Source organism: Delphinapterus leucas, chromosome 15 (assembly GCF_059928025.1).
Source record: "Delphinapterus leucas isolate spDelLeu-1000000601 "Yukka" chromosome 15, BTC_Dleu_Yukka2, whole genome shotgun sequence".
Classification (NCBI taxonomy): domain Eukaryota; kingdom Metazoa; phylum Chordata; class Mammalia; order Artiodactyla; family Monodontidae; genus Delphinapterus; species Delphinapterus leucas.
The window spans coordinates 36,943,478-36,959,847 of NC_143143.1; the positions used below are offsets into that span (position 1 = coordinate 36,943,478).

At 47.4% G+C, this 16,370-nt stretch overlaps 1 protein-coding gene across 1 annotated transcript in view; it reads right to left on the minus strand.

Moving 5' to 3' along the window:
- The window catches only part of MAPK8IP3 (mitogen-activated protein kinase 8 interacting protein 3), a 50,387-nt gene that overhangs the window by 29,391 nt on the left and 4,626 nt on the right, over nucleotides 1-16,370 (minus strand). The window contains 1 exon segment of the mRNA XM_089896405.1: nucleotides 1,992-2,112. Within this exon segment, the coding sequence (XP_089752531.1) occupies nucleotides 1,992-2,112 (121 nt within the window).

Here is a 16,370-nt window from a genome sequence, read left to right on the forward strand (position 1 = left end):
CCCTAGCAGGCGGTTCTGATGGGCCCGGGTCTGGGTGCATCACCGTGTGTGCGGTTATCTGAGGCTATTCAATCCTGCTACAAAGAGGCAGAGCTGGGTGAAACTCACACAAGCCTTACTCTCTATGTCTAAGTCACGTTGTGTCACATGTAGACAAGGAACGAGCAGGTGGCTTGTGGAGAGAGGCAGAATTCGGAAGTAAGCAGCCTCTGAGACACACTAAAGAGAAGAATATCTGAACACAGGATGGAACACACAAGTGTCCCTCACACGGACCAGGGGCTGGAAAGACCAAGTCACGATCGTGCCACCTCTGGGCTGGCAGCTGTGTCACCCCTGTGACACCCAGGATGGTCCCCACCACGTGTGCTCTGACCAAGAGGCACAGGGAAGCACCTGAGTGCCACAGGCTAACTGGACAGCCAAGCCACGGAGCCAGCATGCCGCGGGCCTCAGACACTTTGCGTCTGTGGCCCTTTGTTCCAATGTCAGTTTTGTTGAACTCTGCACAGAGCGAGACAGGACACACAGCAGCCTTGTTCTCCCCTCTCCTCAGTCCTTGTCCCTGATGCTGACCAAATGGAAAACTTCAGACTGTACCTTGGAGTTTACATGTTTTCTTTCTAAGAAAAGATGAAAAGGTTTCACATGAAAATTATTCTAAGCAAAGGGAATATTAAGGATTCTGTGTAGTTATAGAAAGGGTGGATCTATGCAAAACTAAAATGGGCCTTTCGGTTTGCCTCTGCTCCACAAAGACTAGCGTGTTTGTGTGTGTGTGTGTTGCCACTAGCTGTGCTCACCTACAACACCCGGGGGGTATTGGCTTTAGCAAAATGGGTTTCCAGTCTTGGTTTGGGATACGGATAGACCCAACCATCAAACCATTTTGTTTTTTTAATTAATTAATTAAATTTTATTTTTGGCTGCGTTGGGTCTTCGTTGCTGCAAGCAGGCTTTCTCTAGTTGCAGCAAGTGGGGGCTACTCTTCGTTGCGGTGCGCAGGCTTCTCATTGTGGTGGCTTCTCTTGTTGGGAGCATGGGCTCTAGGTGAGCGGGCTTCAGTAGTTGTGGCACGCAGGCTCAGTAATTGTGGCTTGTGGGCTCTAGAGCACAGGCTCAGTAGTTGTGGTGCACGGGCTTAGTTGTTCTGAGGCATGTGGGATCTCCCCAGACCAGGGCTCGAACCCGTCACCTGAATTGGCAGGTGGATTCGTAACCACTGCACCACCAGGGAAGTCCCTCTTTTCTTTTTTTTTTTTGATATGATCTTAACTTTCCAGAGGAACGAAGGCACCTGTTATCCAAGGTAATGAGGTAAAGCAGCAAACTAGGTCTCAACCATCAAAACCACTAATTACAGAAAACTGAAATTACAGGGTCGTTACAACTTTGAGAGTATAGTTTAAACAAAGACTTCCAAAGGTAAAATAATAGTTCTTATTTAAAAAAAAACAAAAAACAAAACAACACAAAACCCTTTCCTCGTCTCTCCTTGTAAAGGGACAGGGTGTTCCCATAGGCACCCTGGTTGGCCATGAGTACCCCCTAGGAACTGTCATTACAGGGGAACCATTGTTGGGCCCAACTTTCAGGTCACAAAAGAGCACCCGCTCCTCAAGCGGCTCACAGACAGGAGCCCCAGACAGCAGCCAGGAGCTCTGTCCTAAAGGGCCACACAAAGTTCACAGATCTGTGAATTTTGGGTCAGACTGCAACACTAAGCAGAAGTGCTCTGTCATCAGAGGGGTCTTATTTATAAATTTTATTTATTTCCACAAAGGATTTGAGGCCATTTACAGAAATACAGAGCGGTGTAAAGATAGAAAACAAATTATTGAGGGAATCACAATGAAAGTAAGATAAGGCTCTCCTTGGGTTTTCTCACTCTCTTTTTATCAAAGGCTCTCAACATCCCTCCCAGCTGGATGGGTCTGAGAACAACAAATGCATTCAAAATGCAATTTCATCTCTCCGGGCTAGCGACTTACTCTGATCTGCATAGTTTTTGGCCTTCAGTTCCAGCTGGCGGGTCTGAAAGTCGTAGTGTTCCACCTGGGTTTGTAGCTCTTTCTTCTCTTGTTCCAAGGCATCTTCAAACTCAATAAATTTCTATACGTGCAAGGAAGAAAAACAGCAGGCGTCATGAATGTGGGGTGGCCAGATGACAGCAGCCCCTCAGAAGGGCTCACGCTCAGGCCCAGAATGTGGTTTCTGCACCCCAGAGCCGGCTTCCCTTCCCGTCCACCACCCGCCACAGCGCTGTGGAGAGCTTCCCAACAGTAGATACCACAGCCTTCTAACCAGCTATCCGCCAGTCACCCGGGGCCCTGAAGTTGGAAAAGCCTACACACGCTGGCTTTAATCTTGAAATTCTTAATAGTTTTTGAACAAGGGGCCCCCATTTCCAGTTTTGCACTGAGCCCCACAAATTATGTAGCTGGTCCTTAGGCAATGGAGTAATATTATTCCTCTCAACACTGCACATCTAAAAGAGGCCAGGTGTGGACTTCCCTGGTGGCGCAGTGGTTAAGAATCTGCCTGCCAATGCAGGGGACATGGGTTTGATCCCTGGTCTGGGAAGATCCCACATGCCGCAGAGCAACTAAGCCTGTGCACCACAACTACTGAGCCTGCGCTCTAGAGCCCGCGAGCCACAACTACTGAGTCTGCGTGCCACAAGTACTGAAGCCCGCACGCCTAGAGCCCATGCTCCACAACAAGAGAAGCCACCGCAACGAGAAGCCCATGCACCACAACAAAGAGTAGCCCCCACTCGCTGCAACTAGAGAAAGCCCGCGCGCAACAACAAAAACCCAACGCAGCCAAAAATAAATTAAAAAAAAAAAAGTCTCTAATTTTCAAAAATAAAAATAAATAAAGAGGCCAGGTGTACTTTCCTCTTAACCTGTATCTCAGTCACTGCTCAGTTCAGGAAGCCATCCTTCGTGGAATAACCGGCAATGCATAGTACTGTTCTGATTCTTTTAAAAACAAGATGGGGGGTTGTTGGCCTAGATTTGGAATCTGCACTTTATATGGTAAGTTTCTGAGCAAAATTACTATCGAATCAAGTGAAAAGAAAGCACTTTGTAAAATAAAAGAAAATCCTAAATGTTCTTAGGAGGACACCTAGGTTAACACTGACAGCCCAGGGTAAAGGCAGGGTCTGGGGGGATGGGCACTGGGCAGCAAACCGCCCCCCCCCCCCCCGCCCTCGGCTAGGTGATGGCCTGAAGGCCACAGCCCTGCAACAACCCTGATGGGAACTGTTAACACCTTGATTTTACGGCGTACAAAATGGAAATATTAGAAATTTCATTTGTAGGAAGCATAAATGTCAGCTGGGTTCTTAAGACACTAACAGTGTTGCAGAAGATGGGAATATAAAACGGGCTGTTGGTTCCAGGTTTTGGGTGTCTGGGAGAGGCAATGAGTTCGTGGTGGCCATAGCTGTATTTCCCGTAAAAACTGCACCCAGTCCCCCACCCCAACTCTGGGCCCCAGAGACGCTTCTTCCTACAGCTGCTTCTCAGAGGTCTTTGTGCTGAAAAGCACTGGGGCTCCTGCCCAAAGGATGACTCACCCAGTGCAGTGACAGAGGGCAAAAACACCCGGGTCGGGGGCGGGCGGGGGTGCATCAGAAAGAAAATCTGTATTGATGACATCACTCACAACTTAACTAAAATGAAGAACACCCGCCCCATTGCCAGGAAAATGCACACAAATGGTGCAGCGGCACAAAAATTTAAAATAAGCGGTTTTGAATGACTGTGGCCATGACCAGCATATGAAGAATAAACAAATGCTATTAATTGGCTGGTAAAGAAATTATTTAACTTGGGTAATTTTTATTCCTATTACTTAAAAAAAATTAAAAGAATGATATAAACATATTCTTTTGTAGAAAAACCAGAAGAGAGTGTTAAGTGAAAATAATACTTTTAAAAAACCATAATTCTGCCATGCTATCAATGGTTAAGAAACAACAACAACAAAACCATAATTCTACCAACCAGAGAGGGTCAGTTAAAATTGGGTGACATTCTTCCAGACAAGTGTGTAAGTGTGTGGAGCAGATGTGCCGTCATTTTGTACACGGTATCTTGACCTGACTTATTCACTCGCTTACACTGGAAATGTCTCTCCACACTGAGAACTGTGCTCTGCCGCTCCTACTTCTAACAGTTGGGTGTTCCCCTGTCGGTGTGTGTCTGCAGAGCATAGTTTACTCAACTGATCGCCTCCTGTTGGACTTTCAGGCTGCTTTAAAACATCCGTTATTATTGTTACTACTTGTGTATCTGCCCAGTGGCATCCTGCTCCCCAGGCCAGACAGGCACCCCAGCCCACACCCCCCAGGTCGGGTGGTGCCCTTCCCGGAGCCCCCATGGCCTCTGCGCTGCCAACCCGACAGGTGGGAAAACGACAGAGCATAACTGTCTTAATTTTCAGCTCCTGGATTACTAGTGAGACTGAATAAATTCATTAGTCATATACACTACATCTAACAGCTCATTATGTCCTTTGTCCGATTTTCTACTACAGGTTATTTTCCTTAACAATTTGTAAGGACTTATTAGACCCATTCAAGAATTTGTCTTTTACGCTGCAAGTACTTTTCCCAGGATGTAGTCTGTGTGTGTACAGTAGTTTACTTACTTCTACACCATTTACTTAATAATTTACCCTTTCTTCATTGCTCTGAATGCTACCTTTATGATATGCTACCTTCTAAGACATATTTCGGTCTATTTCTGAGCCAGTAACCAAAGGTTTTTTTTATCACTTAAAAAAAAAAATTTAATTATTTATTTATTTTTGGCTGTGTTGGGTCTTCGATTCTGTGCGAGGGCTTTCACCAGTTGTGGCGAGTGGAGCCCACTCTTCATCGCGGTGTGCAGGCCTCTCACTGTCGTGGCCTGTCTTGTTGCGGAGCACAGGCTCCAGACGCGCAGGCTCAGTAGCTGTGGCTCACGGGCCTAATTGCTCCACGGCATGTGGGATCTTCCCAGACCAGGGCTCGAACCCGTGTCCCCTGCATTGGCAGGCAGATTCTCAACCACTGCGCCACCAGGGAAGTCCCCAAAGGTTTTTTTAAACTTGTAGTGTAATAGCATCTTTTAAATAGCTGATACATATTTACCCTCTTAACTCTTCCTTTTCAGTATTTTCTTGGTTACTCCCACTTGTGAATTGTTCTAGATTAAGTTGAGAATCATCCTGAATCACTTATATATTTATTTTTTGAATCAACATTTTGCCTGTCAGAAAGCATCAGTTCTCTGGTCCTCAGGAAGGGTCCCTGTTTTTCATGACAAAATGCTCAGGGCTGGACTTGGGCTGAATGGAAAGCTCATCCTGAGCCAGTGAAGAGCTGAATGATGGGGCGACTGGGGCTGGAGGATGGAAAATGCTCCCTTTCTGTAAACTGAGCCCTGTCCTACCTCCAAGCTGGAGCACCAAAGTTTTACACAAAGCAAAGCGTTCTGTGGTGCTAACACCATTTCTCTAGAATTCCCATCGGTATTTCATCATATTACCTGCATTTCATAGCCGAGAGCCAGCTAAAAAGATTTCTAGATGAAAGATGACTGGCTGCCCCACGCAGCATGTGAGATCTTAGTTCCCTGACCAGGGATCAAACCCATGGCCCCTGCAGTGAAAGCGTGGAGTCTTAACCACTGGACCGCCAGGGAATTCCTCCAGATTCTTAAGAAGGTCAGACAGATGTTCCTAAATCTATCCTGATAGGTGATCGTTAAAATCCAATGTAGATGACAGTCCCAAAAAGCTTTGTCATGCCATAAAACAACCGATATGCTTTGAGATCCCCGACGAAGTTGGCCCAAACCAGGTGACATGCAGAAATCCTCTGATGTTATGATATTGTAAGGCCTTTCAGCCCTAGGAAATACTGAGACATTAACTGAGAGAGAAAACATCTAGGTAAGCTGTGTACGTGTATGTCCTCAAGGCCAAAGGCAGAGGGCACCCCAAGTGGCAGGGAGACATGAACGCACAGGACATTTGTGGTTGCCAGGCCACAAGGAATCCTGGAGCCAAGGGACAGTCCTGTGATGGGAATGGTCAGTCATCAGTAACCACCTGCAGACAAGGGGTATGAGTGATCACGATCACAATCACGTGGCAGCAACTCCCCAGATGAACAAAAAGCCCCAAGGAACCCACAAGGGACCACCAGCATACTAAAGGGCCAGCCCTCAGCTTCCCTGCTGGGCTGGATCACACACTGGGACACCGGGACACTGCAGGCTCTGCAGGTTGGTGACCACCGCACTTGGCATTTGGGGAAGAACAGCTCTTCCCCGCTACCTTGAGGGACAGCATCGAACCAGACAGAGCTGACTAGGGGGCATCTCAGGGGCTCCAAGTCCACGACAACATCACAAACACAATACGCTGTTCTACAGCTTAAAAGGCATCCTCTTTCTTCCCCTCCTGAAAAAACTCTTTCAAAAACATTATTACAGTAATTTTAGTTAACAGAAATGCAAGCTAACTGTTTAACTGAAATGGAAGATGCAATGCCACCTTCATCAAATATTATGAGGGATAAATAACGTGAAGGACCAGTGCCTGGCCAAGACTAAACAGATATTTAATCATTGCTTTTTTTTTTTTTAAATCATTGCTTTTTATGAGGAAATGCTTGGGGCTAGACTTGGGATGAAGTAAGAATCACCTGGACAAGTAAGGAGTAGTTGATGGAATAAAGCAGGGGCTTTGTGGTTGGTGGTTAAATGAATAAGTGAGGAAAATACAAGTTCTCCTCCAAAACGAGGGGGGCAGCTGTGGCGGGGGAGGTGTCAGGAGGGAACTCTAGTAACTGGGTTAGAGTCACAAAACATTCAATAGATGTTTTCAAGGAAGCAGAAAATATTTTTATTTACAGATCATTTACTTTAGATTTAAGAGAATCAAGAATTTTCAGTGGTGGGGGACAGGGTAATTTATCTCTATAAGGAAGTCGTCCAAAAGAAAGCTAAACATTTTTCAACTTCTATTGAATTTGTCCAATTCAATTTATCCAGTATGAATGGAAATGAGAAGAATAAAATTTTTAACAGCATTTGGGTTGAGTGGGTCTGCCTGTTGCTGGACTGTGAAACAGAAGGAATCTACCGTCCGAGACATGCCAAAGTGAAAAACTCGTACACACGCCAATTACATGCACTACAGATTTGAGTTTGTCTGGAATTGTCATCTGTCTAACTGAGTCTAGTCAAAATGTCCCTTAGCACCTGATAACACACAGAGGTTTAAGGCCACCTCACAACAAATCTTTTGAGCCTCCCGAAGAGCAATGAGGAGCAACTAACAATTGAGGAAAAGGTATCAGGTGTCTTAACATGAACACTGAGCTAGGAAATATCTGATTCTTACTGCTAAATACCAATCTACTACATGATTCCCTTTATTTTTTTTTTGCGGTACGTGGGCCTCTCACTGTTGTGGCCTCTCCCGTTGCGGAGCACAGGCTCCGGACGCACAGGCTCAGCGGCCATGGCTCACAGGCCTAGCCGGTCCGCGGCATGTGGGATCCTCCCGGACCAGGGCACGAACCCGTGTCCCCTGCATCGGCAGGTGGACTCTCAACCACTGTGCCACCAAGGAAGCCCCCATGATTCCCTTTTTAGATTTTGTTTTTAAGATATACTTCTACCCCTCCCTCTTACTAACAAATTGCTCTGTTTTAAAATTAAATTCAACTGGTTTTCAGAATTTGCTTTTTGGTGAATTTCAAGGTACATACTGAAGTAACCTGAGAGTGTGGGAACTTCCAAAACTCCAGGAACCAGAGGAAGCTTTTCTCAATATCCCACAGAATGAGATCATTCTATCTAACTCATGCATAAAACCAAACTTAAGAAATAAACTGACTTTTTCGGGACTTCCCTGGTGGCACAGTGGTTAGGAATCCGCCTGCCAATGCAGGGGACACAGGTTTGAGCCCTGGTCCGGGAAGATCCCACATGCCGCGGAGCATCTAAGCCCGCGCGCCACACTACTGAGCCTGCGAGCCACAACTACTGAGCCCGTGTGCCTACAGCCCGTGCTCTGCAACAAGAGAAGCCACTGCAATAAGTCCGTGCACTGCAATGAAGAGTAGCCCCTGCTCGCTGCAACTAGAAAAAGCCTGCGCGCAGCAACGAATACCCAACGCAGCCAAAAATAAATAAATTTATTTTTTAAAAAAGAAACAAACTGACTTTTCATGTCAAATATAAAATTAAGACAACAGAAGCCAGCATTCCTAATCCCAGAATGCAAGAGAGATTACTAGGTAAACACTCTTTTATAACATAATCATTAGAATTCTGGTAACTTTCAAAATTGAAGGCTATTTTAATTAAAGGCAAAGTAAATTAAGACATTAAATCCAATCCTTCCCTCTTATATGTCCTTTAGGCCAGGGTCACACATAGGAAATAATTCAATTCTGGTTGAATTGTTAGAAATAAAACAGGAATCAAAGATTTTGTTCTTTTGCATGTAATTCCTTCCTGGCGGTGAGGGGGTAGAGTGAATGTCCAAAAGAAAAACGCTCTTTTTGGGTCTTTTATCTTAGGCAGAGTGGTGCACTGGGGTGCTGGGTGGGCACAGGCTGTTCCCAGGGGAGACACCCTTTATGGATGGGTAATTCCCTGCTCCTGTCGGTCACTCCCCTCATGATCAAATATTTACTGGGTGCTCACAGGGGTGCTGAACTCATGAGACCTCAAACCTCAGAGGTTTTTTTTCCCAGCTTTTTCCCATATTCCATGACTGTTACCATTTACATCTAAAATGCAGTGTGGGCAGGTGGACAGAGAGGGAGGGAAGGGCATTTCTGCATTCAAGTTTTAGACATACGTCTGAGATCAGGCCACTATGCAGGAACCCAAGAACAAGGTTGGATTCATTTTTTAAAAAGCATAGATTCCTCATTTCGGTTAAAGGAACCACTGGTTCAGCATCTGCCTGAGATGAATCCCAACAAATGGCATTGGTTTAACTCACACTGATTTTCAAGAATTGGTAAGATAGGGACTTCCCTGGTGGCTCAGTGGTTAAGACTCCACGCTCCGAATGCAGGGGGGCCGGGTTCGATCCCTGGTCAGGGAACCAGATCCCACATGCAGGCCACAACTAAGAGTTCGCATGCCACAACAAAGGAGCCTGTGAGCTGCAACTAAGGAGTCCACCTGCCACAACTAAGACCCAGCGCAACCAAATAAATAAAATAAATATTAAAAAGAAAATAAAAGAATTGGTAAGATAGGAAAGATGTCTGTAAAAAATACATATTTTAATATATTACATGTTTAAGTATTTTATGTTAGATACTAATATATATTTTGTATCTTAAAATATACATTACATTTATTATATTATTTATGATATACGACATGATTGGTTCTGGAGGGAAATAAGAAAAAGGAAGATAAGATGAAAACTGTAAATGCCCCGTCCTGGGAGAAATTTCCCTGGGAGAAGTTATTCTTAACTAGACTGTGTTCTTTGAAGCATTCTTTTTTAAAATTTATTTATTTATTTATTTATCTTTGGCTGCATTGGGTCTTCGTTGCTGCACATGGGCTTTCTCTAGTTGTGGTGAGCAGGGGCTACTCTTCATTGCGGTGCGTGGGCATCTCATTGTGGTGGCTTCTCTTATTGTGGGGCACAGGCTCTAGGTGCAAGGGCTTCAGTAGTTGTGGCACGCGAGCTCAGTAGTTGTGGCTTGCGGGCTCTAGAGCACAGGCTCAGTAACTGTGGCACATGGACTTAGTTGCTCCACAGCATGTGGGATCTTCCTGGACCAGGGCTCGAACCCATATCCCCTGCACTGGCAGGCAGATTCTTAACCACTGCGCCCAGGGAAGTCCATCTCTGAAGCATTCTTAGCAGTTTACACTGATTTCTTCAACTTCCTAATCCACCTGGCTTCTACATCCCTCTCACTCCACTTTACAGGAAAGACCTGAGGATGCCCATGGTCGCCCTTTGGTGGACACAGGGTCTCGCTGTCCAGAAGCGTACACTGAAGACCCGAGGCCACAAGCTTGGGCACAATCCATGGGATCCCGCCTGGATCTGGGTTCAATTCACTGAGAGAAGGAAGAGGTAAGAGGCCAGCGTGGGAAGGTCAGGGAGCAGGAGCACAAGCTGAAGTTGAGTGGAAGGAAGGGCACCCAGAGAACTTGAACAAAAGGCATCACCTTGAACCCACCACTGTAGATAATCAGAATCCAAATGCCCTGACCTCTGTCTCACAAACCCCGCCAATGGAGGTCCACTCCACTGATCTTGGCATTCCCCAAATCTCTTGCCCATGAGAGGCGTTCAAAAGAAGGTAACTGACCTATGATTCCGCGGGCTCTAAGTGTCTGTGTATATTTCCTTTCCTTGGGTCAAGGCTTTCCCACCCTGGTGACAGGGATGCTTTCTTAGGAAGCGCTAGCCGGCCACCAACTGATTCTAACCGCTTGGTTTCCCTGACCATCTTCCAGCGGGGCTCCCTGTGTGCAGCTGCATGCAGGACAGGCTGCGCCGGAGCCTCCCAAGGCCCTGAGAAACAGGGCGCAGGTGTGGACGGCGAGCTCCTGCTCCACCAGAGGAGATGGATGGACACCCACACAGCAGGCTACACTAGCAATGAACGGATGAATGAAAGAACGGCAACAACCTGGGTGAATCTCAAATCATTATGCCGTGTGAGAGAAGCCAGTCAAAAAGAGAGTGTACACTGCAGGATTCAGTTTATATAAGGTTCTAGAAAATGCAAATCAATCTACAGTGACAGAAAGCAGACCGTGGTTACCTAGGGATGGGGGAAGCGGGGAGAGAGTATTGAGGGCCACAAGGAAACTTTGGGGACGATGGAGATCATCATCTTGATTGTGAGGATGTTTTTTCGGGTGTAGATGTGTTAAAACTCACCAAATTGCACACTTCAAATATGTACAGCTTAGTGCACTGACCTCAACAAAGTTGTTACAAAGAAAGAACAGAACAGAACTGAAGCCTATGGTCGAAGATTTCATGGTGCGCCGTAAGCACTAGCTGCTTTCTAGGTGCTGGGGTTTCCCTCCAGACCTCTTCTCAGCCTTTCAAGAATTTCATCACCTCTCTGTTGTTTCCTAAATAGCTGCAATGCTCTTTTTCTTTCTCCTCATCTCACAATATTTTCTTCTATTCTCCTGTTTCAAAACCCACTACACTTTGGGGTCTCCCCTCTTTCTAGAACATGTTCACTGAAGAAAAACACCCCACCTTTTAAGCATCTTCCTTTCTTGCCTGACGTTATGTAACAGGTCAAAGAAACATTTACTGCCTGTCCTTACAGAACAGTGATTGAGCTAGACCGTCCATGGCTACACTGTCCAGTACCTTAGCCACAGCCACGTGTGGGCATTTAAACTTAATTTAAGGAATTCCCTGGTGGTGCAGTGGTTGGGAATCTGCCTGCCAATGCAGGGGACACGGGTTCAAGCCCTGGTCTGGGAAGATCCCACACGCCGCGGAGCAACAAAGCCCGTGTACCACAATTACTGAGCCTGCGCTCTAGAGCCCGGGAGCCACAACTACTGAGCCTATGCGCCACAACTACTGAAGCCCGTGTGCCTAGAGCCCATGCTCCACAACAAGAAAAGCCACTGCAATGAGAAGCCCCCGCACCGCAATGAGGAGTAGCCCCAGCTTGCCACAACTAGAGAAAGCCTACACACAGCAACGAAGACCCAACCTAGCCAAAATAAATAAATAAATAAATAATTAAAAAAAAAAAAACTTAAATTAATTTAAATGACATAAAAATAAAAACTCATCCTAAACTGCATGAGGCACATGTGAAGTGTCGGTGGCCCTGTGTGGACACACAGCAGAACAGAAATTTCCATCCTCACACAGAGCTGTGTTGGACAGATGGATGGCTGAAAACCACAGAAAGAGGCCTTGCCCTCCAGGAACCAACAGCTCGGTGCAGCACGTGGAAGCAGAGAAAGGCTGCCCTCCTTCCTCACCTGCACACGCACAGGCAGCTGGCATCTCTGTGGGACATGTGTCAGAGAGAAAAGAACCAGCCTTGGGGCTGAAAGAACCAGAAGGACACTGCCCCTTGGCTAACCAGGAAAGAGCCCCCACGTGGGGACTCTGGGGTGACAGGGACTCACTTGAGCACCCACATCTGAATGTCACGGTGCTAGACATAAGGGAGTCAGGTGTACGCAGCAAAAGCACATGCAAAGGGGGCAGAAGGAAGTGGAAGGGCAGGGGACAGGGCACGCGGGGGGGGGGGGGGCGGGTGCTGGGGACCCCGGGAGAAGGCGGTCTCCTCCTGGGAGCGTCCCTTCCTCTGTCCCCATCCATACCCTTCGCTCTCCATCCCACGTTGCCATTTTCTCACCATCTGACAGTGTGGCAGGACCTCCCCATCCGAGCACCTGCATCAGGGCAGCACACACCCATCCCCGGCAGCAAGCCTGGCCCTCACGATGCTTGGTTGACTGAATTACCGAACAAGAGAGAGTGGGAGATGGGACTTGCCTGCGGACCAGTTCATGCCACAGGAGAAGGGTTGGGAGGGGGAGAAAGTGGCTGGGGGAGCAGCGTGACAGTGGTGACTTGAGCCAGGATGGTAGCAAAGGAGATAAAAAAGAAGCACAAAAAGTACAAAAAAAAAAAAATCAGGACAAAAGAATGGCCAGGACTTAGTGAGTCACTGGACATGGGAGGTTGTGAGGATGACCCCTGGGGCCCTGACTTTCAACAGAGCAAAAGCCTGGAACATGAGCCGTCTGGCTGCTGACCACCCTTGGGAAAAGGGACCCTGCCCCCCACACGAGTGCCCCTCCCCAGCTTCCATCCTGCAACTGGTCATGAGGTCACACGAAAGCCAAACTAAGGGACATCCTGCAAGATAACTGGCCTGTGATATCACATCATCAAGGTTGTAAAAGGCACAAAGTGAGAAGCCGATCGGGAACTGAGGACACCATAGGACTTGCAGGAGCCCTCAGGTCTTAGCAGAGCAGGAGGGAGGGAGGGAGATGGAGAGAGAAGAGTAATGTGGAAAAATGTTCACCTTGGGGAATCTGGGTGAGATTGTCCATAAATTATTTCTATATTTTTCTATAAATTATTCCAAAACAGAAACTTTAAAAAAAGACAGATTTAAAATTTAACTTAGAAATTCTAGTTTTGGGAGAACTAACTTGCCCCAGTCCCTGCCCCGCTGCCTAACGGCCACCACAGGGCCTTGAGGGTTCCAAGGGTTCCCGCTGGGTGAGCCTGGCAGGGCGGTGGGGCTTATTCCGCATGTTCTGTTCTCTCTGGCTGGAAAGCGCCTCTCTTTGCTCTCCTGTGCCTATTTGTTTTTTTAAATTTAATTTACTTTTATTTAATTTTGGCTGCATTGGTTCTTTGTTGCTGAGCGCGGGCTTTCTCTAGTTGCGGCAAGTGGGGGCTACTCTTCAGTGCAGTGTGCTGGCTTCTCATGGCAGTGGCTTCTCTTGTTGCAGAGCAGGGACTCTAGGTGCGCGGGCTTCAGTAATTGCGGCACGCGGGCTCAGTAGTTGTGGCTCGCGGGCTTTAGAGCGCAGGCTCAGTAGTTGTGGTGCATGGGCTTAGCTGTTCCACGGCATGTGGGATCTTCCCTGACCAGGGCTTGAGCCTATGTTCTCTGCATTGGCAGGTGGATTCTTAACCACTGCACCACCAGGCAAGCCCTCTCCTGTGCCTATTTGTTCCCATTTTTTAGGGAGAGTCTGTTGTACTCCTGGTGACTCTAGTAAGAGAGCTATAATGGACCAGTATTTAGAGGCAACGAGGAAAGGCAGCTCTGGGCACCAAATCTTAATGGCTTCATCTAAAAAAGTTAACAATTGAAAAAAACTGTCCTGGGACTTCCCTGGTGGTCCAGTGATTAGGACTCCACGCTTCCACCACAGTGGACACAGGTTCGATCCCGGTCGGGGAACTGGGATCCCACATGCTGAGTGTGGCACGGCCAAAAAAACCCAAAACAAAACAAAACAAAACAAAACAAAAACCTGTCTTTTAATACGACAACACGGCAGCAGAAGAAATTGCATACTTTGTCTAAGCTGGGGTGAATTTACTATTTGTAATATGGGACACAAGAAGAAAAACTTCTGATTCAATATATTAATTCACTTATAAAAAAATGCCAAATGATCATCTCTATAGAGTAGAATGATGGCTTCTGCCCCCTCCAGCTTCATCCTGTCCAAATATTCTTCTACAAAATGCATTACTTTTGTACAACTAGAAAAACACAGTTTTGGGTAAAACTTTCCAGTTGGATGCTTTCCTTACACAGCACCAGACACTGAGGTATCAGCAAATACCCACAGCCATGTCTCATGGACAGAACGTCCACTTGAGTTGCTTGTGATGAGTGGGGGATGTTACCAGTAGTTTCATTAGGGCCAAGAAGACTTTAAGGTGAATGATGGCTACTAAACTCACACCTTGTCTCTCAAACACTGTTTTTCCTCCTGTAAGCCTAATACTTGATCCCTGCGAGGAAGGCTCTTTGCTGCTCAGGACTGGAGTGAATGGAGTCCTCTGCTTCCTCCTCCCGGGGGCCACGGTGGGCAGCACTGCCCAGGGGCGCCCACTCGCTCCCGGCCATCCTGGTCAAATGCCCATTTCCAACCTTCTTTTCTAATGGGAAAGGACTCAGTGGGTTTTCAAAACTTTGTATTGGATACAGTTTCAGCATTTTTAAGGTCTCTGTAGAGGTTTTAGATGCCAGCAACATCCATTTAGCTCTGCAAGTCTGAGCGGGACTCACTGGTCTCGATGACAAGCATAAAACCTGCACAGTCAGAGACTGAGATGCCCCACGCTTGCCACCCGAGGCTGCCCCATCAAGGTGCTCTTCCCTGGCTTGGGTAGATCTGCCTTGTTGCAATTCTCCAGGTAAACAACAGCCAATCACGGGACTTGGCACTTGAGATGAAAGAAACTTGCCACGTCTGGCAACCCACACACTTTACAGAAGCAGCCAGTGGGGCCAGAGAGGGGGAGACTGGTCACAGGGTGTGCAGCTCCCAAAGGCGAGGCTGACACTCAAGCATCTGCAAACTCTGGGGCCTGGCCCCCCTCCCTGGACCCCACCACCTCTAGCTACCGTCACTCCCATCGAGAGAGTCACCCTGGGACCAGAACAGACTCGCAATCTCTCACTGCGGTTATTACGGGCAAGATGTAGCGGGCACAGGTGTTTGCTCTGCTCAAGGCTCTTTCTTTTTAAATCTGCAGATTCTGTGTGCTAGGAAGGCTGCAGGCGGCTCAGGTTACTCAGCTCTGACTAAGCCTTCTTGAGCAGAGTGGCCGGGGAGGCAGAAGCTACTCTGCATCACGCACACGCCTGCAGCCCATGCTGTTCAGCCTCCCGTGTTATCAGACACACATCTAGGATCTCATGCCCTGTGTGGAAAAAGAAGCCAGGCCACAGGGTACACTGGTATTTTCCACAAAACTGAAAATGAATGTCTACTGGATTTAGTAAATGAGCTAGAATGCCAAAATGGTTACAGATTTTGGCCCTTTTCTTGGTTGTAACATCACATGAGGTCTCTCCAAGGGCATACTATTAGCATCAAATCACAGCCTCTATGCCGGCCAGCCAAGCGTTTTGTTCACTCTGTGGCTCTCTGTTCAGCATCTCTTAATAGCTGGGGCAAGGATGGGTCTCGGCCTCCAGGGCACTGTCCTCCATACCACATGCACACCCTCAGCTCTTAGTCCAGGGCCTAAGTGGGAGGCCAGAACGACACTCGCTTGCGGCTGTACTTGAACCATGCAGAGCAGAGCAGGGGCTTCATCCACGCAGAGCAAATTTTCAAGGTAGATGGTTATGATTCTTAGCCTTAAGGTTGTCCATCTTTCTCCTTTTAGTTCCTTCTCGTCCACTATATTGACCACATAGGTACATAGTGAAAGAAAACAAACCTACTCAAAACCTCAGTTAGGCATCAAATGGCCGCTGAGAGCAGTCAGAGAAGTGGGAGGTGCTGCCCAGCATGAGGGAGGCAGCCACTGCCCCACGGCCAGTGAGGGGAGCCCCAGAGCTCGTCTTCTGGGGGTACGCTCTCTGACCTCCCACAGCAGTGGAACGAAGAGCCCAATCCAGGGGTCAGGGTAGACTGCGTCTTGGCCTGGTTTTTCTAGAGCATGTGACCTTGGTCCACCCCCACTCCTTCTTGGGGCCAGTTCTTTCCCTAGTAAATGCCTATGGCCACTCTGAACTCTAAAATCCTACGAGCTCTTGCATCTCCCTTAAGTTGAGAGCTCTAAATCAGTTTTGGTGGAGCCTGGCACCCCAATCAATAGGCAAG